Genomic DNA, 26,725 nt, shown 5'->3' on the forward strand with positions numbered 1-26,725 from the left:
CAGCTGCCGGAGCCGCCAGGCCTGTGCCAGCCTAAACGATTCCATGAATCCACGATGCGCGGTCTCCAGCAGCGCGCTCTCCCGGGGAGCTGAGTGCCCACGAGTGACCTGTTGGCTTTGCGCAGGCGGTTGGGCCCCGTAAGGCTTGCCGGTCACATTGCGAACGTGCAGTCCCTCAAGAAATCGGGACCTGACTTCTAAACGATGCTAATTGTAAGGCTAAGGAACACCGTGTTGAAAGTACATGGCTTTGATAAGGCTTACAGCGCTGTGCGTCTTGTAAATGGTCACAGATGAGAAATTATTTTGTAAATCACAACGTTAGTAAGGTCAGAAGGGTAAAACTGGGGAAGAAATGCCCTCACGTTAGTTCTTTCACAATTCCTTATTTTGTAGGTAAGTAGTTTCCAGACATTTTGAGCGTATTTTCAGTGGGGATTTTTAAAAGCACAAATCCTCATGAAAAATAAGTACACTTCTGATCCTGACAGCCTTTCCACAAGCTCATACGTTGCCAGTTGCACTTAGCTACTTGAGAAGAATCATTACCATTTAGAGTAATTTAATACTAGAAATATGTTCAACAATGGATTTTATCTGTTAGATAATTAAAACAGTTTAGAAAACAGTGGTGTGCCATATACATGCTAAATGGCCCCACGGAACATGTAAGCAGTATCCAGGGTGTATCACAACATGTGAGTGTTGTCCAGTGCCATTTTAAGAATGTAAATTTGGTTTGTTTGGTTGGTTGGTCATAGTTGCTTCATGGCCTAGGACACAAGATTTGGAAACTGGATTTGCAAACATTTGCAAAATAATAGTTACATGTTTTGATTCTTCTGCATATTATTGTTTGGTCTTAATGTTTGCTGTAATTTTGCTTTATTTTGTACACTGTAAAAGTTAGGGCAAACCTACATTTAAAAGACCTACCTATATATAGTTCTATGTAGTCATTGGTTAATTAGGGCAAAGGAACCTTCAATGTGCTAAAATTTTAGACATAAATTAGGAAAATAATTATTTTTATAAGTAGTCAGGGAAGAATGAATAAAAAAACCAAATTCCTAATCCCATGCTTTTCAGTTGACCCACACTTCTCTCTGACTTACAAAAGCAAACTGTTTACTTTGCAACTGGGCTGCTCAGAAGAAGGTACAGAAGAAGAGTGGCTGTCATTCAGAACGATTATTTCTGATGGTCTTCATGAATGAATAAAATAGTAGCGTACTTCAATTGAATACAATTTTACAAGATACCACCGTATGAAATGTTTTTGTGTGTGTGTGTCTGAAGTGTCATATTCCATGGGATTTTTTAGTAATATTTTTAGAAGGCCTTAGTCCCCTTTATGAACCTTTTCTTTCCACCTACATGTACAGAAAAAGAACGTTCGAAAGCTTTTCACTCTGCTATTACTAACCCGTTTTTTCCACTGTTCCATGTTATTTTTACTATTCAACTACATATTCTGTTTCAGCTAAAAATACTTTTAATTTCTACCAACTGGACATGCTTGTATCATGCTGTTACAGAATTTTTAGAGCATGAGATTTTTCAGTGATACAGATGGGAGAACAGGAGAAGACGTGACTGTTATCTAGTGAGTCTACAATCCCTCGGATTCAAAGTATCCCCTTCCTCAGTGACAAAGCAGTTTCACCACGTGGAGAGATGCAAGATGGATCACGTGAATGGCAGAGCAGAAATTGTTAGAGCAGCAAACCCTGCAAAACTCCATGTCATTCTTTCAGATCGTGGGGACTACATCTGCAGTTCTGAAATAGCTGGTGTGTAAAATCTACCAGCGAGTGTTTTGAACAGATCTATTAAGAATGTTATGACTGGAAAATAGCAAACATGGGTCTGGCCTTGTACTTGAGGCATTTAACTGAGGGGTCCTTGCTGAGGGGCTTGTTGACTGAGACTCTTTCTGTACTCGGTGGCAAGAGGTCTCTCCAGAAGACAAGCCACATCATGAATGGCTCCCTGTGGATCCCAGTGTCTCTCTCTGTCAAGTCTTTGAAGTTAGGTGGGCTGAACTTGGACTGTAATTGCTTATTGTTGAAAAAGAAGTGACCTAGCTTGCAGGGGAACGAAGACAGTGGGTTGATTGACGTTGATAATACGCAGCTGTGGCCTTGCTTTGACCATGTGCAGCTATGATCCTACAGCAAAGTGGTTAAATAGCTCTGAGGAGTGTGAGAGAGAAACCCATACGAAACAGAGTCAAAGAGGAGTGTGGTCTGGCCTCTGAAGGATGGCAAAACAGCATGGATAGTAGAGTTTGACCGATGGTAAAGCTTTTTGCTGCTTGCTATTTTGTCTTGTGTTATTTCCTGACCGCTGTAACTTAATTGCAATACTAGCTAACCACAGACCCCAAAGCCTCATCTCAGTCTCATGCAAAGCTTTGGAAAAGCTCAGATTTTCTGTATTAATACCCTATTGATAAACCTTTGATTTGGTATCACCCAGGAAGGAATGAGAATGTGGGGGTTAGGATGACAGATGTCATAAAGTGAGATAGCCACAAATAAGGTTGAAAAGGAAGATGTCAGGCTTAAAGTGTTGGCTTTAGGGTTCTCTTATTCGATACAATTTTATCAAATCTCCTACAAAAAGTAAGAGCATTCTGATGAAGTTTGGTAAAGATAAATACTTAGGAATCTGTGTAAGTACAGAGAGTATCTCAGGAGGTGTATTTCATTTGAAGTGGGGAGGTATTAATCTCATTTTTTAGGGCCCTGATTAAATCTCACTTGGGGTACTATGAAAACTTCTGGTTAATTGTTCTACAGCTGAGCTAAGGTTGAACTGAAAGAGGGAAAGAGGGAGGTTAGGTGCATCATCAGGGAGCTTGAGAGCCTTTTGTACAAACAGTTTTTAGGATGGCTAAGCTTGTTTACCTCAATAAAACAAAAACAGAGGAGATATGAGTGCTGTCTATAAATATATCAGGCAAGTAAACATGAAGGATTTAAACCATTAAATTTGCAGGGCAATGTTGACACAAGTACAAACAGATATGTACTATTCATTAATATATCTGACGATTAGAAGAATGTTTCTAGTCATTACAACGATCAAATTTTGAAGCAGCTTTGCTGTGGAATTAGTGGGAGCAAAAATATACCTGCTTTTAGCATGGGGCTTGATAAATTTATGAGACAATTATACAACAGAGCTTTCCATAGTGGCAGGGAACTAGGCCCTATCATTCAGGTGGACCTTTCTGTTCTGTGTTACCATGCCAATTCATATACAAACAGCAGAACATTTTGTCCAGATTTATGGTTCGTAATGTGGGAAGGACTTGTCAGTCCAATCTGAATAGTAGGCAAGATTCAGAAATCTTTATATATGCAAAAGTTAGGTTGTGCTACTGTGACTTCAGTAAAGCATACGATGTTGGCATTAGATAGGAAAGAATAGAAAAAAGGAGATGAGCAAAAGAACTTTTAAGTGAGACAAAAAAAGTGCAGGGAAGTTGCAGATGGCAAGGAGGTTATCAGCAAAGTTCTTAAAGGATCAAGTCATAGGCCCTGAGCTCTCCTTGGATACCGATACAAGTATAGGCCAAATTACCTCCTGTTTTCGTGCTTTGTTCTGTTTTTGTGGTGCAAACAGTTTGAATGTAGTACTGTTGAATTGTTGTGACTGAGAGCAGCTGGGTCTGTAGCTTGTTGACTTATCAAAGCCTTATATTCAGTGTGCTGAACTTCCTTAACACACAGCAAGAGGTCCGGTCCAACAACAGGCTAACGTGTAGACTGGTTCAGAGATGCTAGAACTACTAATGTTAATTCAACTCAAGTAATCAGTCCAAACTCAACCTCGAAAAAGAGAAAGACAGAAAAACTAGTCTCCTATGTATGCTTGAGTTGAAGGTGTTAAATCTGTTGACATAATACTAGATTTATTTCAGCACTGAGCAAGCCCCTGCCAACAACTCATACCAGCAGGGAAATGAGCAACATTTAATTTGAAATGTGCCATTTTGCATTCTCTGGAACCTTTTATACCAGTAAGTACATGATCACACATATAAGATGCTAAAAATTACTGAAACTGAACCATTTAAAACTCTGAAGTTTGAGGATATTTAGAAGGTTTGTTTACTTGGCTTCAAAAATAAATCTGGTCACCTGAAGAGACTCTCTGTTTTTCCAGGTCAGCACTGATTCTTATCAGCTTTTCATTTTGTTTTGCGTTGGCAATTCAGTCACTAGCGGGTGTGCCATACTTGAACCAAAGTAACAGGGCTGTAGAACATGATGCTCTTATTCCTTTGTTTCAGACGCAGCTGATCAGTGATGCAGAGGGTGACTCAATTTGTTTTTTCAGTTGAATCCTGTTTACGTAAGAGTGTGCAGATGTGTAGTCACAGAGGTATCTATAACTCAGCCATACAGAAGGCTGATAACATTTTAAAGCTTTCTAGACTGATTTATATGTAGCCAATGCATACGCTGAGTTTCATACTAAATAATGTTTCAGTTCCTGCTCTTTCTGTTCTTATTGTGTAATTCACATACTTGTATATGATTGCTTGAAAATCACAAGGGTACTGCTACATCAAATCATGGTTCTACAACTCTGTTTCTTTTCTCTCATGATATAAATCACTAGGTAGTGTGCTGTCATCAACTCTAAGAAGCAGCAGCCATAAAATCTCTGTCTACAATTTTAAAGCATCCAGCAGCAGGGTTTTTTTAAATTTGTACTTTATGTGCTGGTTTTCTTAGCCTAGAGAAGAGCTAACTACGATGGAAATATTTTTAAATTAAGCTGAAATATTTTAGCAACATAGCTTTATTTTCAAGCGGAGTTGAAATAATTAAATACAAGTACATTTTATTTCTTTGACTTTCTAAACATGCACACAATGGTTCATAGCAATGCTGGGAAGCTGGCATAAAGGCCTTTGTAGCTGAAAGAACTAACTACACCAACATATCCAAGGTCCAGATGTTCTAAAAATTTGATTTGTTACTTCTACAGTTTTGTTTAAAATTTTTTTTAGAGATTTAACCAATGCCAAGGATATACTCTTCAGTACAATAAAGTGCCACTAGATGGAGGCACCTCAACTGCAATAATAAAAAGAATAAGCAGAAGTACAACGGTTCAAAACTCATGCTGTAGGAAAACTATTGATGTTGGAAGAATTTTGAGGGAAACATTTTATTTTGCCTAAGTTTGGTTATCAATTGAAAAACGCAAAATCACAGAAATAGCCGCTTTTGTCCTTAATCCCATGTCATAAAACTCACTGTGTGAAACAGCTGTGCCGGAGTTTGTGGTTTACATGTGGTATATCCTGCATCTTTTGAATTCTTCCTGAACCTCTGCAAAATGGAGAGCACAACACAGTTTTCGCCTAAATTCCATTTATATTTAGGTACTAGCTGAAAAAAACCCCTGCTTTCCCAAGTACGTGGACAAGGTCTCTGGTTTTAAAGGGCTTTCACCTGCAACCCAAGCTTTTATGTAGCTTTCAGGTACTTTTTAGATTTTATGAAGCTGGTCACAGGTTGGGTTTGCTTGACCTTACCTGTCCTGAAACAGAAATCATAATAACAATGCTTACCTAGTAAGCATGATCAGTGTCTCTCTTCATGGTGCTTCTGTCCTACAAACTTCATGGAACATCCTGCAGGGTTATTGGTTGTCAATAATTTTGATCTCTGTCAATTTAAATTAATGGGTTCCTCCTTCTGGGTGGCATTGTCCCATAGGTGGTGATCCCTTAGTGCTTGACTGACAAAGATGCCTAATAGCATAAAGGAAAGTGAAATATGAAAGAGCCTTCAGAACAATTTTCACCTGAATAGATTCCTAAGAGAAGACTGTTGATGAGGTGTCACTTTAAAAATAATTTTTTATTTGAAAGTATTTTCCTAAGAAAGATAGGTTCCTTAGCACTTTGATTTCTGTAATTGTACTCTGGGAATACTTAATTTTAAGATTAAAAATGGTTAATTTATTAATTAGATTAGGAAAAGCAAGAGGAGCGTGGTAAAAATAAATCTGTAGGATGAAGAAAAAGGATTGAGGGTTTCTGTCAGTGGCTGTTGGAGTAGAATGAAATCACCATGTGCACCAGTATCCTGTGCTACTACACCTAGATATTTTAAGTGGGAATTAACGGACAAGAAGGAATTGTTGCAGTGGCCAAGCAGATGTGCAACTACCCACTCCTTTACACGCCTTTAAATGTCTTTGAAATTTTGACTGTTTCACTGTGAGATTGATCATGCCAATACATTCGATAGTGCATAAAGCAAACTAAAAGAGGAAAAGCTTTTCTTCGCTTGAAAACTTACTGAAAGCTATTTTGATAAGTGATAAGAAGGAGCTTTCTTAAAGGTAGGTTCCTTGTACAGCTTTCCTAACAGTTTAATCTCCTTGGTTATGAATGCTGCTTTAGAATTTCAAGGAGTAATTACATTTAATACAGCTTTAGTTCCTTTCAATGATACAAAGAGTTCAGAGATAAGGTAACTATATTCCAGTTTTCTGGATGCTTTCTTCTATATAGCTGTGTAGGTTCAAGCATGGCTTACTTTTCTGAAACAAGATTTTGAAATGGTGTTTACTTGCTTAGCTGAAAAGGCTTCCAGAAGATAGCTAGTTATTCTGAATGTTGTTGTATTTGCCTTTAAGTACTGTATGTATTGTCTTCATAGCAGAAATTATTACATTTCCACTTGAAAGGACAGGCTGTTCCTGTCATGTTGTGCTCCACCAAAGCATGTTGTGAAACCCTAACAGACCCAATTTTACTACATATTTGTCCTGTGTTCTCATCAGCTATGCATGCCTGCCTTCAGAGAGAGGAGGTTCTCTGGAACCAGGACTGTTATCAGTTTTACATGCTGGGGTGCTTCAGACATCATTATTCTGGGTACATTGTTTTTCATATATGATAATGTACCATACAGAAAAATAAAGTTCAAATTATAGTCCTGAGCTGCTGAGTGACACTTGAATTCAAGAAAGGAGCAGCTGCCATTTAATTACATCAGCCCTCTCCTGCTGTAGAGCAGACTGTTCCTCCAGGCAACATCTTGTACAGGAGAGTTACTGATGTCAAACTATACATGCAGCCTTGGAGAGAGCTGCTGGTTTTGTGTATAGGTTCAGTGGAGTTTGATTTCTACATGGACACAGTGCTGCAGAGTGATGTGATTTTCTACTGTGTGACAGATGCAGCATTTTAATTATACTTTGATCAGTAGTCTTTTGAAATTTTACGTCTTTTCTTTAAATAGGAGTGAAGCTGTGGGGGAGCCCAAGTTGTGCCAGTGCCTCAGATACCTGACATTTGCTGTAAACCTTCCAACAGCCTTTACAAAGTAATAATTTCTGTGAGGCTGTCACAGAAATGACTTTTGGAGCACTTGTTCTTAAGTACCACTGTGGTACCACTGGCACTGGGCCACAGGAACTCCCAGCCCTTTTCTTCTGACAAGAGCAGTTTCCAGTCCTTGGTAGGTAAGGAGGAAGTAAAACAACTTCCTTCCATTATATGCAATATGAAAAGGGCTGGGACATCCCTTGTGAAGTAGTTCTCAGGTTATGAACTCTTCTTCTGTGTGGCGGTGTGCTCCCCCCCATCCTGACCTTTGTTTCTGTGGCAATGCTCAAGTGATAACCACCTGGGGGGTCAGAATGGATGTGTCTGGTTGCGATGCGGGGGGGGGGGGGAGCAGATAACAGCATGATAACCAAGGGCTAATTTGAGGTGCCCACCTAACAGTGCTGGTCGAGGTCCAGCTCAAGCCAAGTGTGAAAGAAACTGACTCCTGTATTCAGTATGCAGATGTGACTGAGTCAATTATCCACTCCATAAATAACGGACAGCCCAGGGCCTGTGGGGCTCTCCTGCATGGCAGCGGGCTGCACGGCAGGACCTCCCCTGGAGCAGGGACACCTCTCAAGATACTCCTCAAGGCTGAGATTCCTCGAGGCCGAGATTCCTCGCCGAAACAGATTCTCGGTAGTGATTAATAGCATTAATAGGTGACTTAATAGGTGATTAAGAGCTAAACTTTGGAATCTTAGCTAAGTGGTATAAGAGATTGATTGCGCACGTATAGTCCTTTAGATAGAAACTGCTGACCGAGTCTGAAACCAAGTCTGGATCCAATCTCCCCTCTGAGGAGGAGTTCGGAACGCCAGGGGGTCCTTTCTGCACCTCATGGCTCAGTGGGAGGGTCTCCCTGACAGTTTTGTCTGACTCTGCCCTCTGTGCAGTAAATAATGAAGCGTTCCTTGCCATCGAATCTTGTTAAACCACTGTTGCATTTACTATCAGACTTGGTTAAATCACTGTGTTATACCAATAAACCTGTTGCTGCTTCTCTCTTACACGAGTGAGTTGTGTCACTCCCATCTGCGGCGTTGCCTTGCACAGTGATGAGCTGTACTGAGACACCAATGAAGCAGAGAACTTCAGTATTTCAAATCCAGCCCTTCAGTGCAGAGGTGGGCACAGGAATCCTGAAACTGAGGCATGCTCGATGGCATTGCCATTTTTCATAACTGTTATTGTTGCATATCCCAGCTGTAGGAATTTGTGATGTAAAGAGAGGCAGATACCTATGGAGTTATAATGACATCAAACCCCAGCGCACTGGAAAGAAGCACAGAATTTTAGTGTATTTGCAAAAATGCTTTGAGTTTAATGATGTTGGTTGCTGATGGTTTTACTTTGGCAGACTTTGAATATGCTCTAGTGCCTTTGAAGGTGAAAGACTGATGACCTTCCTTGATAGAGGAAGTCTCCTTGGAGAGTTTAAAAAGCATGTATGCAATGTATGAGGAGTTCTCAAAAATAATCCGCATTTTAGAATATGACCCAATCAATTTTCCTTGGTGATCTAAGAGGTGATTTGAATGTACATGTTGAGAAATCTAAGCTTTAATTATGCAAGACAAAATAGCTGTAATAATCCTTACCCTTATATAATTCAGTTTTGGGCAACCTGTCCTGGATTAGGCACAACAGACACCTCAGGGTCCAGAAATCCAGCTCACTGGGTGTGGAGCTGTGAGGACTGAGGGAGAAGCAGAACTGCAAATTTATGGAAAGAAGTTTGTCCTTAGGATGAGACTTTGCACTAGTAGATCATCTTCCATCAATGGCCTTTTACAAATTCTAATGCTCTGGGTTCCCTGACACTCTTGTCAATTAAAATGGTGGTTTTACCCTCATTTTACTAGCAGGATATAGAAGTTATTTTGTATACTGTACTGGGTTTGGCTTGGTTAACCCAGAACATACAGACAGGTGGAAAATCTACAGCAGCTGGACAAAAGCTATTTTTGATCTTAGAATTCTGATGAGACATCACAATGGTTTATCATAAGAATTCATATGAAAGAAAGAATTAGAAATCTAATTAAGCTCCTTCATAAGCTTCTGTCTCTCACAGAAAACAGAGCTCTTCTAAATGTGAGCCTAGTTCCTTGGCATAGAAGATAACTGGCCAGGAACAAAACATCAGAAAACAGGTTTTTAACAGCTGGCACAGCTGGGCTGCTGCTGGCTGGAAGGTGTGGGATGTGAATTCTGGCTCTGGCACCAGCCTCTGGAGGGGATGCTGTCAAGTAAAAGTAAAATAGCATCGAAAACCTCCCTGGCAACCAAATTATAGGAGATCTTAAAAAACAATGTAAAACAGATCTCAAGTCGGGGAGTTTCTGCAAAAAGGGAGCTGGAATAGTGGATGCACTTATATAAATAAGCCTATAAATTCTGGGCTGTACATCCGTTTCCCATTATTTTGAAATGTCTTTGATGGGCGCTTGTTCTGGTGGGCAGCCAGGATTGCTGATGGATTTATAAAATGAGGAGATCGTTCGTGTTACTGATTTGGAGAAAGATTTGCTATCCACTGTATTTCCCATCTTCTGACAGCCCCCTGCCTCTCCCCTCACCGAACACAGCCAGGCAGCCGTACAGGCGCAGTGCCTGCAGGTGGGACCCCAGCCCAGGCTGGGCTGACACTGGTGCCTGCTGCAGAAGGAGGTGGGGCTGCCACAGCCACAGCCCCCCCGCCTTTCCACTGCCCCGAGTCCACGCTGCTGCTGCTGCTGCTGCTTCGCCAGTGGCAGAGCTGTCCCTGTGCAGTGTAATCCTGGCACCCTCAGAGCATCCAGCAGCTGCCCAGCACTCGCAGCCCTCTCATGAATTTCTTTCTTTTTCTCCAAGTGGCTGACTGCTGTTGTGTCAAGGCTGCTGCTTTCCACCTCCTGGCAGAAACGCCGTAAGTATAACTTCTACCGCGGCGTGTTAGTTACTGCCTTTGTGAAACTCGCCTGTCTTTTACTGAATAGTAGGAGTTATGAGTTCAGAGTCTCTGTGAGGCTTGTTGGTCTCTGCTCCTGTCTGAGGTGTTCAAGTGGGCCCTTAGCATTTTAGTTCTTAGCTGGAATGAAACATCAAATCAAAACGGCTCAGAATGTTGGTGGCTTCCCGGCTGCCGCTTTTGTTCTTGGTGGCTGAATTGCTAGTGTGTCCTTTAAATGCTGATGCCTGGTGAAGTGGGAGTGAGAAGAGAAGCATTTCCATCCTTGCCTGTTTCCCAGAGCCAGTTTTCTAACAAGCCAAGGAAGAGAAACTTTAATGCATGTCCATAAACTCTGAGGATGCTGAGGCAGGTAATCCTGCTGAAATGTAACTAGCAGGTGAAGTTTTAGAAAGGACTTATGTCGGGGGGTATCTGTCTGTCTCATTCCCTTGAGCCCTGAAGGCGAGGTAAAGGAGTACATGAGTTTATGGACCTCGGATGGCTGTAGCAGTGTAATAGCATATTTAAACTAAAAAATAATCCAGAACCCTGTGGCCACAGCAAAAAGGCCTGTTTCAAGCTGTCCTGTCTCCTGACCCAGCTTGATACAACTGTGAACTCCATGGTGTCACCTCGACTCTGTCTTCTCATAGACAGTTCACATATATGTTGTATTATCTGTGGATTATCCTCTCTAATTGCACCCCTAGGAGTTGCAGGGAGGACGTCGGTGTGTTAACTCTTCGAAGACATAGACTAACTTTTCATATTGCCAGCATCCAAAGATCCTCTGAGTGGGAGAGCACACTTGCAATTCTGGCCAAGTTCCCAGTAAAATCTGCACAGTTGCCCAAAAGATTGTCTTGTATCTGAACAAAACCTGGCATAATTTTGTAATTGTATTTTACATTCTGGATTGGAAACTGTGGGAATGACCATGGTATCAACTATTTGACATAGAATTGATTCAGGACACCAAAATAAGGGGTACTATTTGACAGTCTTGACTGTCATTTTTTCCTTCAGACTTCTTCCTGTGCTCGCTTGTCCTTTTTTTGTTTTCCTCTTTCCTCTCCTTTTCCACTGTATTTTATCTTGACAGGAAGGACTGATAAAAAAATTTCAGGTGTTCTAGTGATGTTCTATCTAAACCTGCTTTGAGCGTATGGAATATACATCATAGGAAAACTGCACTTTTCCCAGAGGGAATCCTTGTATAATAATGATTACATATTCTGTCACATTTTAAGTTCTCATTATGCTTCCTCTGTTATTTTTTTCCACTCCAGTTCTCCAGATAGTTTCTGTGGCTTGCATATATGCCAGAAATAATTGTGCCAAAAGTTTATTTTCTAACATAAGCCAGAAGGAAATCTGCCTTTTTCTGGTCTTGCACAGCTACTGAATGAGTTCATAACCTGCCTACGCTCACCCAATACAGTGGAATGGTCTGGTTTACTGTTCCTTCATTACCACCTTTCTGAGTTGGACTGTTCCATGAAAGATTGCCTATTTATAACTCTGTTTCTTGTTTGCAATCATTTAGAATAGCATTATCACTAGGATTCCTTAAGCATCTGCTATTAATCTGATTTTACTGATGATCCAAACACAGGAGTTTAAGGGAAGAAGCCTTGAGATCGAGCAGTTCTGACATAGGCTACGGCCACTTCAAACTTTCTGCTTCAGGTTTTCATGTTCTAAACAGCATTAACAATTTCTAGGTGCCAATCTAGCTCTGGTCTTAAGGTTCATTGACTAATTCGTTTCCATGGTTTAGAAAGAAATGTTTTTCTGTATATATGCATAAATTTTCTCTTGGAGTATCCTTCAAAGTTATGTGAGAATGAACTACATAATAGGCAGAACCACTGTAATTTTATACACTTTATTTCAGGTATCTTGAAGCATGGAATCTGTATGGAAACGAAGGTGGTATCTTCAGCTGGGCTGTATATTGATACTGAATTTGGTTTATGCCAATCTAGACTACCAAAAAGAAACTCCTCCAAGCCTGGGTCAGATTGACCATCAGTGCTGGGAGGTGTCGTCCCATGAGTTGGTGGAAATGAAGAAACTCAAGGTAGCGGATACGGTCATTGCTCTCTGGGACTTCATGATGTTCCTAAAGGAATCCCCTAAGCCCAAGCACAATGACCTCTTCAATGATCTAGCTCAGAACTTCTGGGACATGTATGTAGACTGTGTGCTCTCAAGATCTCATGGAATGGGCAGAAGACAATTAACTCCCAGATTTTCTTCCACGTACTCACATAGAACTTTAGAAGGTAACTGTAGGATATGGTGTTTATGTACAAACATTAAACTGAACCACTGTTCCATCCTCATCCTTGATTGTTTAGACAACTCAATGCAGTAATTTCTAGTTTTCTGTCTCTAATTGTCAAAACTCTTTGCATCTTTCAGTGGTAGCTACTTTCACAAAACATGAGTCAAAGGTAGTTAGGGCACTACATTTCTACATTTAACACTGTAAGAAATGTTGGGTGTGCTTGTGGGAGGGTGTGGAAGTGCATGCTGCATTCTCTGTTTAATCACTGTGTGCATACAAATGATATTACAATACTAAAAGTTTCCTGGATTTGGACTTCCTTCAACTTTGGGGAATCATCCCTCTGTGAGAAAGGAAGCTCAAATCCCTGACCACTTGAACACCTGCTCTTCCCATTAAAACTATTGACACACAATGTGATCTCATGGTCACTGTGAATCATCAAACAGTGACAAATTCTGGTCATTGTGGTCTGGGATGAGTCTGAACAGGGATCATAGAGGTGAATGGCTTTACATCTTATTAACCAGTCCTAGATCTGTTGGCTTCCTTCCTCCTCAGTAATAGACAACAGTCTTTTGATGTACCTTTAGATGTTTTAGGTTTCCAGGTTGAACATGGCAATCATATAATCCTAACATTCCTAACCATATTGCTTGGAAAATAACTACCTTTCTTTCATAATCTTGCAGGATCTGCTTTTACCAACCCATTTTAGGCCAAAAGGGGAGAAAATGAAGATACCTTAGCAAGGCAACAACAAAATGAAGGAGGAAAAAAGCACAGCATATACTGTAGATGCCCAGATAAATCCATTGGCATGGTTCAACATTATTTTCCCTCTTCTTTGTATAAAGTACTTAATCACTGCTAAACTGATAAGTACGTGAGCTCCCACATTGTTACTTTTGCTTTCCTGTCTTGCAATCTACCAAGGCTGCCTTTTTCCCACTGCATGTGTGAATGCTTGTGTGTTTTGAGTCAACACCTTAGTTCTCTCAGGTAAGCTTGTAAGTCTGAACCAGTGCTGTATTTTTGTAGAGGTTCATCTTTTCCAATACTTTTAATTTTGATGGAAACCCAATATATTTTTATACATTAAGCAATGGAGAAAATGTCAACTGTCACTTTATATGGTGTCTCGCACATACAATCAATTTTATGTTTAAGAACTACAAAAAAGTGTGACATCAAGCTAAAGGGAAGGATTATGCTAATTGTAATGTCCTGTGCAGTCTAAACTTTTTATTTTATCACTGCTTAGTCTAGGCTATGGATTGATTAAAGTATTTTTCTATGCAGCAGGGTCTGAATAGTAGTCATTCTTTTTGTCTATTAATATTATTTGAAAAACCACTACTACATGAAGAACTACTTTATGCAAGACTACTCTTTATTTACACATTCACACAGGTAAATAAGGTGATACCATCCTTCCCTGTCATAGCAGGCAACATCACAGTTGAGAAGAGACCCATGCATTGAGTGGTTTGAAAGAGTGAGAGACTGGCTTGGCTACTGCTCCCATTATGAGAAACCATCCAGCAAGAGTAAACTAATTTGGGGAGATTAACCATCTAGTTAATCCATTTCTCCTGAGCACAGAAAGCCTGAGAACAAATGGGAACACTCAGAGAAGCTGTCTGTTCTCTGCTTTACTCCTTAGACAATGCGGTTTGTTCAGTCCCTGTTGTGTTCTAGCCTTTTATGAGATCCCAACTGGGTTTAATTATTGTAGGAAATGTTTCTTACACAGTAACAGCATATAAACCTTCATAAGGAACAAGAGATCCATCCCACATAATGCCTAGTTCAGATGTAGTTTGTACAATGCCCAACAATTCTCATAGATTTTTAAATGATCATTTAGATAAACACAATATTGAACTGCATCTTGTAAAATAAATCTCCTACAGTATTCAGGAGAGGGTACAAAAGGAGTGAGAAATTTCTTACCTGTAAATATCACTGTTAAGTTCCTGATACAAAAAATATTTTAAATACACCCTTTCTTTTGAGCAAACAGAGGGAGTCATGACTCGCCCAAACCCAGGAGTTGCAGGAATTGATGCATTATGATGAGCAGCTATTTGAGAGCCATCGTCTAATCTGTTCCAGCAATATTGTTTATAAAATGTACTGTATTGCATTTGCAACAAATAGTGTCTTAACTTTCATTAACCAGATAAATAAATTCCCCTTGTTCATACTTTTAAGTAATTGTATTCATCACCTACAGAAGTGTAAAACTGTAATATAATTTTAAAGGTAATGTTCCCTGTATTATTGATCTTTTAATGGATTGCCAGAGCAAGGTATCCTATGCAGTTTTAAAAGCTCCATCCTTTCTCAGACTTTAAGTATTTGTTTTAATTGGTTTTCTACATGCGACAAAGGTGCCTAGCAGCTATCATAATTGGCTCCAGAATACCTGAACAATGTATTGCTACAGTCAATCTGTAGTGTCTGCAAAAGGGGCAGGTGATACAAATAACAGTAACATAGTGATTTAAAGAACGAAGTCAAAATTTCTTAGTGCCTGAGTATCCTTTATTGGCAACGCTGGATGCATGGGGGATCCTTCCGCCTAACGTGCATGTTTAAAGTAACTAATTATCTTATATTTATACAATAAAACAATGAATATTCAATTAATGCCTATACATAGTCATTACCTAATCCCGCCTACTCTCACTTCATATGTTAATTAGATTATCAGTCCTCTGGGCTTGTGCATATTCCTCCAAGAATTGTGGGCAGGGGTCTCTGGGAGGAAGGCCATAGGTCTTCTTCACAGTGTACTTTTCACCTTTTGTCTGGTATGTGATGATCTTGCCAGTTTGCAGTGTTCTTATCGGTCTGAGCTAATTTATGCCCTTGTCAACCATCTGTTTCTTCCGCTTGTTTCTTTTAATTGCTCCCTCTAGATAACTTCTAAGCAGGCCCCTTGTTAGAGGAAGTTAAAGAAAGAGAAACAGACTCCTTCTCTGATCAGTTATTTCATTAATTATTTCTTTCAGACTATGGTTACATGACCTAATTACTACACCTACATTTTTGAGTAAATATAAGTTCTTAGCCTTGGTACAGGGTTGTACAGAGGATTTCATAGCAGCTTTTGTTGTGCAACTATTAATTTCATTAGAATATATTTCTTATATTCGTTATACTTTAACTACAAGGCTTATTCTATCCTAAAGTGAATTCATGCAGTATCATTAGCAGAGCAGCAAAAAAAATTGCATGTGGACATACCTGTTTTATTTATGACAGTCATGGAGAGCCAGCTGGCTACCCCTGGGGTGTCTACAAGAAGAATTAACAGCAAGTGGGATGATCTTTTCCTCCACCAGTACTCCATGCTCCCTCTCTTTCCGTCCCTGGGTTACAGCAGGAACAGTAAGCCCAGTTTCCTTGGGTTCCCCCAGCAACAGCCTGACCATGGTCCATGGCTGACTGGAAAAATCAAATGCTGTCTATGCTGCTGTGAAGTCTTGTGTTAGTGTTAATTTGTGAAGTATAAATGTAAGCATTTCGGGAAATTCTGTTCCCTTCCTTCTCCAGTCTTTTATTAAAATTAACAAGAGCATTTGCAGCTACTTGCCTGCAAGCTCAGGGTGTTTGTAGCAGAAGCACAGTGCAGCTGGGGGAGGAATGCTGAAGAGCTCACTTTGTTTCTGATTTAAAGTTTTTACATAAGCATATATATAAACTGATTTCCAGCTAAAAGATCTTTTATATCCATACCTGGGCTACACTGTACTGCTGTAGCTTTTACTCAGAAATTGGAGGGACTTACACGAGTTTTTTGGAAAAAATGGGCCTTTGCCTTGCTGCCGATAGCAACGAGTCACCCACACATTTGCTTATGTGCAAGCACTTAAAAAAATCCCTAAATGTCACAGTCTTTGTTCTCCTAGTCAAATATTTATTGTTTGGCTTTAATTGTGAAAAGACAATGGAGCATACTTGTGGTCACCCCTGTGTGTAGATATATTTTCATATTCTCTGAAACAGTAATAAAGCAGCATAGCTGCTGAAGAGCTGTCAGAGAAATACAAACATAAACAACTGAACAGGACATTACTTGACAGAGAACTTCAGTAAGATAATCTCTGTACACCTTAGTTTATCTTTCTTGCAGGCAGGCAAGAAATACACATAGAGGCTTGTTTAACAAAACAAACTTTACGCAGCTGATTTTGGAAAAAAATGTCATGAAACCAGGTTATACTTAAAAATTATCAGTTAGCAAAGGGCCGGCATAGAAATATAATTAAATTAGCATAGCTTGATTTCATTTCTCTGGCTCAAGTACTAGATGACTATCTTCACAATGTAATGTTTAACAGACCTGCCCTTAAGAAAATGCTTCTGATCTTTGGAAGCTACATATGCGGAGATATCTCTAAAGTTTAAGTGCCATTTCATATGGCTGTTTTGGTTTATTTCATTATTTTCTTAGGGTTTTTCTTTTTATAAAGTTTAAGTAGATAATATTGAAACAAAAACCTGCCTTTATTTTTAATGCTAGCACTGTTATGTCTTGTTATAGGGACAAAGATTTTTAAGAAATGCTCATACACCCCCCCTCCCGCCCCCATCCCTCTTTCAGGAAGTAAAAAAAGGAGTTGGATGCTAAGTTCTACCTGTTTAGCTCAAATTTATTTCCATTTTTCCAGTTAGCATTTAACAAAGTGAAAGCTTGTACTTTTCTCAAAATGGTGCTTACAGGCAAAAATGACAGATCACGTGCCAGAGCTTGTACCTCACAGCACCCCTTGCAGTGCCACAGCAATTTATGCCATAGGGCTGGATAGCAACTGGTTTTAAGATGAAGTAACAGCCTCAGGGTATCTTGCTGTATTGTAATACCACTAACTGTGGCTTTGCCCAAGTTAGGAAAGGAGACATTCGCTTAGAAACTGAGTCATTTACAAAAAGGTCTGGTGTTCACAAGTTTGTGTTGGTATTATAGAGGTGCTAGGCTGGAAAAGGGTGAGTTCTTGTTGGAGACAATATGGGAAATAATCCAAGAAACAGAATAGTAAGATCAGGTAAAGAGCTGTGAGAAACCCATGAGGAGCAAGACACTTCAACATGTCTCTCCAACAGGCTTGGAGAAACTGTTGGCACAGACAAGCTGCTTAGTCTTTAGATGAAAACTGAGAAGTCAGAAGTCCTGACGCTAAAGGCAGCAATTCAAGAATTCAAAATGGACTTGGACAAAAACTATGTGGGTATGGCATCCAGGAAAATGAAGAACTGAATGTGTTTATGTGAAGGTTCATCACCCTGCTCAATGGAAAAGGTACTTAAACTGCAGTGTATGGAATGTGTCAACAAGAGATGGAAATCTAAATAGTGGACCTGCTGATAGCGGATTAGGGTAACCTGACACTAGCACACAAAATCATTAGACTCAATATACCTTTGTACCATACTGTATGGGGTACTTTATTAGTAAATCATCTCCACATTTATACTAGTTAAGACAAAATATAATTTTTCTCTCAAGATGTTCTATGTAATTCATCAAAGCATTAACAACACATTTTATCTTGTAGCTAAAATATATGTGCAGTTAGCTATAATACTAAAAGCACTGTTCAGCACACTATCTATTCCATAGGTACCAAATCCTTAACCGAGTTCAATGTTTTAACTCTTTTGATCTTTTTTAAGGCTCCTTCACAAACAGAGGGCTTTCTAAGAGCAAGGTCTGTAACAGCCAGTGGCCCTCCAACTAACTGAGGAGGTGTACTTTCAACAGTTACTGAGCAGCCAGATCCAATCTGAAAAACAAAATAAATACATTGCGTGACATTCATGTTACCATATAAAATGAGATGAGAGTTAAATCATGAACTGTTGTTCAAAAACGTTATTCAGTGGGTGGAGGTGCATGCTGAGGTTTCTGAGGTCTACTAAGACTATCCTTTATACTAAATTCGTGAATTGTTCCCATCAATATTAAGGAAAGGACAGTGGTTTTTCAGCAAGTACTTTCATGTACTCTGCTTTTCTGCCTTCATGCCTGATCTTACAAATAGAAGAAAATCAAGCCTTCATAACAATAGAATTTTCTTGTGCAATGTTACTTTGATTTGTGTATAATATCAGCCATACCTTTTGTCCTCGGAATTTTACTATACATTAATACTTCAAAGGAAAAAAAGAGAATGGACCCCATTTATCTCAGAATGCGATTGCCTATAACTACTGCCCCAGGAAAACACCAAGACTGAAAGAGACATACACCTTCCAGTCTCATTACTACTCTTTATACTGAATAGATTCAGTTCTTTGAATAAAAATCCCTGAGTGACACCTCTATCTTCTAACCATGACCTACTAAAACAAACAATGCAACTCTTTGAGTGCATGCAGCTCACATATTGGATTACTTGACCTTGACTGGTTTGCAACAATCAGCTTAACTTTCATCTTTCCTTACTAAGGGTGTTAGGCAGAGATGTGGGAAGAAGATTTTTCCATAAAAAAATTTGCCAGCCATATCTGTCATTTGTAATTCTTCTAAGCAATGTACCCAAGGAATTTTATCTGATGTTGCTGATGTGTTCAGGTTTTTAATACACTTGTCTTATAAAATGGACAAATCTTTTCTTTGTTTTTGTCTATAGTTGTTGAAATATTCACTATAGAACCATAAAGATATTTTCTTGTTAAATCCTCTCCCTCCGAATAAACTAATAATCTTGGCTTAAGGTCCAAGTATTTCTCTCTACCAACAATTTCCAGAATACTCATGTTTATATCTAAATTTTTCACATACTTTCTACAAAATATTGCTGATTAACAGTCTCAGTGATATATGCATGTAACTAAATCATTTTTCCAGCCCACTTCATCTTGCCTTCACAGATGTGTCCCTCCATATCTTTCAGAAGTTTAGAGCAAAGATAATTTGATAAAAATCCTAGTCTAGCACTCTGTGACCATCTCCTTGCTTCCTATGAAACTCCTTTCCTCATCACATCAAACACGAACTGCTTCTTTTCTTTTTCAGGATCCAGCCACCTTAGTTGTTGTTACTCATTCATGACAGATCCCATGGTGATAGAACCTCTTGCCTTTGTACAAGTTTGAAAACAGCACCTCATGTTCTCTCTTCCTTGTTTCTCCTTACATGTAAGAATAACTTATAAGCAACCAAGAAGCCATCCCTCCCCCTAAAATTCTCCTTAGCTGTGACGCTTACACAGAAACCGTCCAGCTAGCTCAAAAGCAGTTACTGACTGGAATGGACATTCTTACCTCAGCTTGTCAAAACTCAACACCTAAATGTGCTGTTATGCCCAAGTAAGATGTTAACAATGGCTTATTTTCTCACACTTCAGTTACCTGACAGAAATGAGGAAAAAAAATATCTTTTCTGCAGGTGCAATGAGTGGCTTATCTGCAGAGTCAGGAACATGTTTACTGACAAAGGACACTACTGATGTACTAAAAGATTAGTACATCACACAGGTTTACCCAACAATAAATGAAGGAGGTCCTGACCTCAGCAAGGTTTTCATGAAAGGCTATCCCACAAGAGATACATGTCAAATAGCATAGGGACCATCTTACCCACACTTTTTACGAGTAATCTGCACATCTGAATTTCATTCTGACCAACTACTTGTTGTCAGAGGATGTGTCAGAAGGGGAAGTGGTGCCTTGCAGGAGATACAGATTCTTTCTTACACACTTGGAGCTTGTCAACATAAACATTATTAAAGAAAGATTAAGAAGTAGCACATATACATCCAGAATAAACCTGAAACTACTTACACATTAATGAGAATAAAAGTGTCACTGGGGATTACTTACTGTTGTACTGAGGCCTTTAATATCAGTAGAATGGACTGTTCCATTTTGAGTCTTCAGTTTAGATCTGCAAGCCTCTATTGATTTTTCCTGAAGCCTTTTTGCTTTCTAAAGATAGTTAGAAAAAAAGGGGAAATGATTTAATTCAAATTAATTGTGTCACTTGCACTTGTTGGAAACTATACAAACAAAAAACCTAAATAAATGAAGAGAGAATTCAATTGGCCTTTAATTGTAGGTACCCTCCCTCTGGTTTGTGACTCTCCCTTGTACTGGGGACTGGAAAACAGAATAAACGGTCATGGCTTCGCAAGGGTGAGAAGGGAATAATCGCTTGCTATGACCTGCGGGCTGTGTTGTTTCTCACGCAGCCATAGCTGCTGTCAGCCTCCATCACCGCCAGAGGGCACTGTTGCCTCACGCTCAGCTCGTCACGCCATCCATCGTACACGGCCAGGCAGTCCCCAGGCTGGACTGATGGGCGACACTTTAACACATCCCAGATGTGTGACTTCACATTTTCTTTTCCTGAAGTGCATGAGCTTTTGGCCAGCGCATCCCTCCAGCTTGTCAAAGTCCTTCTGAATAGCAGCCCTACCTCTCAGCACAGGGATTGCTTCCTCCAGCTCGTGTCATGCGTGAACATGATGAGGATGCATACTGATCCAATATCCAAGTTGTTAATGAAAATGCTCAAGAGTATCAACCCTATAATTAACTCTGCAGAATATCACGCAAAACTGACAGCTGGTTAAACTTTAATTACTGACCACTGTCCTTTGAGCCCATCAGTCCAGCCATTTTTTTTTTCCAACTTGTAGTCCACCTGTATGTAGTCCAGTCCGTATCTCCCCATTTTGGCTACAAGGAGGCTACTGCTGAAAACCTTGCTAAAATTTACTAAGGGAAGTAACATCCATCTTTCTCCTTCTCCAGAGCAAATAATTTCAGCCCAAAAGGCAACAATGTTGGCAACGCATGATTTGTCCTTGGTAAATCCATGACAGCCATCACCAATCACCTTTTTGTCCCTTGTGTCTAACAAAGTTTTCCAGGGACTCGGTTAAAACTAACCAGCCTGTAGTTCTCCAAATCTTTTTCCTGGCCCTTTTTAATTTCTAATTCTAGCATGGATCTTTACCACAGACCAGGGAGGTGCTAGCACATGAAGAAAATTATTCTCTTTTGCATTTCCTTTAGGAAATGAAGAAAAATTAAATTTAGCTGCCAAAGCATTTCTTTTAAGTCTGATTTCATTCATTCTCCAACTTAGTCTGATTGCCTAACCAAGACTCTAATGTTCTTTTGGAAAAGCAGAAATATTACAAAAAGAAACTCCTTTCATCATAAAGTATTTCCTATCTTGAAAGAAGTTTGCTGTACTAAAAATAGGGAATAAAGTATTAGAAAAAATAAACAAAGAATTACAAGGCTTTTAGTTTCAACAGTTTCAGAACAAATATACCCCACCCCCCGTCCCCCAACTGCAAGTGTATAAACAAAGTAGATCTCCAATCTGTGATTGTAATCAGAAGAGCAGAAAAATCAAATCTTGCGTAGCTTTGCCAATACATCTTACGGTTCATTCTTCTATCTCTGTGCAAATATAACTTTGACTATAACTTCTACTTGAATATTCTCATAATTAAGAAATGTATTTGGAACTTCACAATTATTATAACTACACTGTGAATGCAAAGTTTGCTCCGTCACTCAGATTTCTTACCTTCAATGCCTCATAGTTTGATGTCCGAGTCAAGAAATTTTTCCAAGATTTATCTACCATTTCTCTCTGCTTATGGATAGCTTGGATCTGTAATATAAACGGAATTTATAAGATGCAAGATAATCCTCTTCTCAGGAGTTTTTCTGAATTCTGTGCTTGTGCTGTTTGAGTAGTATGTTCAGCTGTGCCCCTTGGGCCACCTTAGCTCATGTCTCTTGCCTGATATTGGATGATAGTGTTGTAGTAACGTACTTGTCCTTCAAAAACTTCACTTATGCACTGTCTTTAAAAAAAAAAAGGTTTACCTTCTCTGCAGACTAATTTTCCCCTCTTCCAACACAGATGTTGGAAAAGCCCCATCTATTTCACGAGTACTTCCTGTATATTCTCACTTTCAAATGCTGAATAACAGAGATGCAATCAGTTCGGTGACAAAAATGCAGGCATCATAATGCACGACAATCCCTCAAAAACACTAGCATGAGATTTTGGACACCTGGACCAAGTGATTGTACTTCTCAGACAGCAGGAGAGGATGAGACAAAAGATGAGCAAAAGCGCCAAATGCTTGCCTTATAACCAAAGCTGGGAAATGGCTATACCTGCTCACTCACAGCATGCTGGGAAGCACAAAGCCCTACTTTCTGAGGTAACGAAGCTATGTGAGTATTCAGCCAAGGGAACTTATAACAGAGGCTTATGTTTCATTTTACAAAGCAGATATAGTTGTAATAAGTACTTTAAATTGTTATCAGCTACAGGTGAACACAGGTGCAACTCATAGTAACATAATGATTATCTCTCACTACACCATTGCTGATGCATCACTGATGATACTGCTTCATTTTTTCATGTTACTCTCTAAACACTGGCAAAATTATATGAATTGGGAGAACTGAGGTTAACCAAATTTAATTTAAAGTTAAAATTTTGCTGCTGAGACAGATTAAAATATCTTCAAGCAGTGTACACATACAGGATTTTCAGCATTATATAGTAAGAAAATATTCATATAAATTAACAAAAAAGCTTACATGGGCTTTGCTTGTTTAAACACTCTTTGTCTTACTTTTGTATATGTTTTTTCCTCTTCTTGCATTTCTCGGTGGTGTTGACTTTCAAGCACTTCAGTCTGCAGTGCAACCACCATTCTTCCAGTATCTTCTGCTGCGTCTGAAATAACTTTCAAGGCTTCCTCATCTGATACAACAGGCCTGAACTCTTCTTTTAGTTCTTCACACATTTCACTCCAAACTTCTCCAACCTGTATGTGAAACACACCCCACGCTATTTGATAGTTATCTCTTTTTTCACCTCTAAGCATTCAAAACATAATAGAGCAACCATGTCTCTCATTATTGTTGTTTCACTTCCCAGAATTTTTATGCAAGGTTAGACTTCAGTAATGATACTGGATTATCATTCATGATAATCCTCCCTAAGACTTCCCAAGCCCAAGCTTGTCTCCATAGGGTAGTAACAGGAATGCTGATAACAACAGAAACTCAAAAGAAACACTGATAGCTACAAGACACCAAATTACAAGAGTGAAGTGTGTCCTACTGGCTGCTGCTTAGAATCTCACATTATGCATATTATCAGAGCAAAGTGCAACATGACACATAAACAGACACTGAAATTATCAATGAAAGATCGAGTCTTGCTAGTTCTTGAACACTTCAAGCTCACACAGACTTTGTTCCTAAGCAGAAAATTGGCATAAACTGAAGCATCTTTTGAGCAGGATGGCTCCCACAAAGCTTGTTATCCTGTTCTTGTTTCCTATGCACACATCATTCTTAACTTTTGACAGTATAGATGGATACTGCACGTGGGGACAAAGATGGGAAAGCACAGGAAAACCTTAATCAGAATGTGCTGCCTCCTCTAAACTGACCTTACTGTAAGAGGCAGTCCTACTCTCCAGCCCCTCCCCAATTTCTTACTCTTATCCTGGAGCATTCGTGTTTCTTGAGCTGGAAAACAGTTAAAATTATTTTTTCTGAGTTATTTTAAACTTGTGTTGGTTTCTAGTCTTATTTTCTATGCAGTCACAAACATTTGTAGCAGTATAAAGTAAGAGTCTGGGGAGCGCTGCAATGATGGGAGATGGATTATTTCTTTTGATGGTAAAGACTAGCTTATACTCTCTGTAAAACTATAGGTGACTTGTGACATAGGTGACAGCTTTTTAAAGGTTGGTTGTTGTATCCTGAGATATACTTGCTATTTTTGCAAATGCAGATACAGTAGTAATATTTTCTTCCACAATACTCACTTTAAAGTCAATATAATGACGTATGATTGCAAGTGTGACACAATCCTTAGCAGACAAACCAGGTAAATTTTCAAAACCTAAAAGAATATTAATCATGTCAGTATTAACAGCATGATGAATTTATCTTAAAATGTAACATTCTAAAAAAGACACCATCTTATTTGTCATATAATCACATGCAAACATCTTTATCACACACACACCCCAGTCAGTCACTGTTCTAATCTTGAGCAGGCTTTTGTGTTAAAAAAACTGTTTTCCCCACAATAAATTAACTCTCGAAAGTGGCTCCAGTGACCTTCCAGTCACTTGGAAAGCAGGATAGTTCTGCATTTGCTACACTTCTGTGGGAAGGGTTTGATCTTCCTTTAACACAAATAGTTGAGCCCACAGGTCACGGTTTCTAAAGAAGCAGTTCGACACAAATGGAGTTTGCTTTCGCTGTGAAGTAGCCAACAGCAGAATCGTATTATAGGGTGTCCAGTACTTTATTTCAAAGCTTTGTAATGAAGGTGGTCCTCCATCTCATAGACTTGAGCCTTGAGCATAATGCCTTGAGCATCATGAGTCCATCTTTTTAAAAATATGTTGACAACATGTGTAAAAGAATAAGGTAAAGAAGTATGGTTGCTAAGACTATGCCTCATTTTTGCATGCTGAATGTTTATGATATTTGACTTTTAAACCCCTCCTATATATAGTCTATTAAATCTCATTCTAGACTTCATCATACCATCTGTGTGGTAATGGGAACGTATCATCTATCAGAGCGTAATTACCTCATGTTTTTAAGTTAAAGAAATACCATAGATAAAGACCAATTAACACTGATTTTCTAGATCACCACATTACAGGCTGTTGTGGAGCATGACTACAGTCGAGGAAGATGCTGAGAAAAGTCTATTAAAATATTTTCATTTTGTTATTACCCATTTTCATGTCATTTCAGTACATCACAGGAGATATTACAAGGTATATAACTAACATAAGAGGTCAGGATAAAGTTGGAATGATATCTCATGCATTTTTGTTTTAATAAAGAATTTAGCTGCAATCCAACATTTAATATAAGACTAACAAAAATTAATAAGAACTTGGGTTACAACAGAGAAAGAACTAGCTATAGTTTATTAAAGAAACTAAGGATGTTTTCAAACCAGTTGGTTCTCTAGGATATCCAGGGAACTGGTTAAAGCAATCCCAGAACAATTACTGATCATTTTTGAACCTGTGGAGGATAGACACGAAAAACCAAACATAATGCCTATTTTTAAAAGGGGAAAAAGACAAGTCAGAGAATATTGGTTCAGTTCAGTTCCTGTAAAAAGACTGAAACAAATAACTAAACAAAGAATGTTTATACAGCTAACAGTGAAAACATTTTTATCCAAAACAAATTAGTAAAAACTATGACCTAGCTTTTGTCTACAGCCATACAAGAAATCTTATGGATATGGAAGAGTTTATCATCTATCTTGACTTCAGTTTAGGCTTTTAGACAAGGGTGTAATGAGTATTCATATTCAGGGTGCAGGTAACAGTATTTGGAGGGACTGCAGCATTTCAAAGAAAAAGATTAGAATGCAAATTAATCTTGCCAGTTTGAAAAATTATCTAAACACACAGAATTTAATTCAGTAAGGATAAATAAAAAAACTAAATGTAGGAAGAGTCACTTGTATAAATCCCAGGATGGCAGGTGACTGGACAAGATCCTAAGTCAAATGACCAAACAACATCATGCCATTATGAACAGATTAATTGTTATATTAATGTCAGAATGTTTATTTACAAGATAAGTAACATAGCTCTGTTTGGCAGTGAGGTTTCTGCTGAAGCACTGTGTTCAGTTTTGAGACTCTACAGATCAAGAAGAATGTGAATCAATTGGAAAGACTCAAAAAACCTACTAGAATAATCAGAGGTTACACTAGAAAATGAGATCAGTGAGTAATGTCTTTCTTAATCTAGGGAAATAAAATTAAGTGTAGAAGTGTTACAATATGTGAAAGAGATATTGTGTGTGGGAAAACAAGTCACAGAAAATGTCAAGCAAATTTGAGGTTTAATTCTAGGAAAACTCTTCCTAATGGTAGAGGCAGCCAAGTACTGAGGAAGTCTTGAAATCCCCATCAGTACGGACTTTTAAGAACAGGATGAGCAAGTATCTATTAGTAACAGTGTTGATGATGCATCTCAAAGTTTCCTTTGATCTTTTTTTTCTTCTTTTATAGTGGCTTTATTGATTGCCAGTGAACAAGTTCAGTTCAGTTCAAATATGACACTAACAA

General features: G+C 38.9%; 2 protein-coding genes across 2 annotated transcripts in view; one reads left to right on the top strand and one right to left on the bottom strand.

Annotated features, from left to right (window-relative positions):
- LOC101923722 (GTP-binding protein 10) overlaps positions 1–26,725 on the bottom strand; it is a 59,702-nt gene that overhangs the window by 13,302 nt on the left and 19,675 nt on the right. Inside the window, exons 19-22 of the mRNA XM_027777738.2 lie at positions 24,435–24,511; positions 23,226–23,420; positions 22,157–22,243; positions 20,434–20,538 (exon numbers count right to left, since the gene is read on the bottom strand). Of these exons, the coding sequence (XP_027633539.2) occupies positions 20,434–20,538; positions 22,157–22,243; positions 23,226–23,420; positions 24,435–24,511 (464 nt within the window). The remainder of the gene's footprint in view (positions 1–20,433; positions 20,539–22,156; positions 22,244–23,225; positions 23,421–24,434; positions 24,512–26,725) is intronic.
- FAM237B (family with sequence similarity 237 member B) lies at positions 12,214–13,315 on the top strand. The gene is made up of 2 exons (XM_055805833.1): positions 12,214–12,592; positions 13,290–13,315. The coding sequence occupies exons 1-2, from the start codon at positions 12,214–12,216 to the stop codon at positions 13,313–13,315; spliced, it is 405 nt and encodes a 134-aa protein (XP_055661808.1).

This window comes from Falco peregrinus, chromosome 5 (assembly GCF_023634155.1).
Source record: "Falco peregrinus isolate bFalPer1 chromosome 5, bFalPer1.pri, whole genome shotgun sequence".
NCBI classification, from domain to species: domain Eukaryota; kingdom Metazoa; phylum Chordata; class Aves; order Falconiformes; family Falconidae; genus Falco; species Falco peregrinus.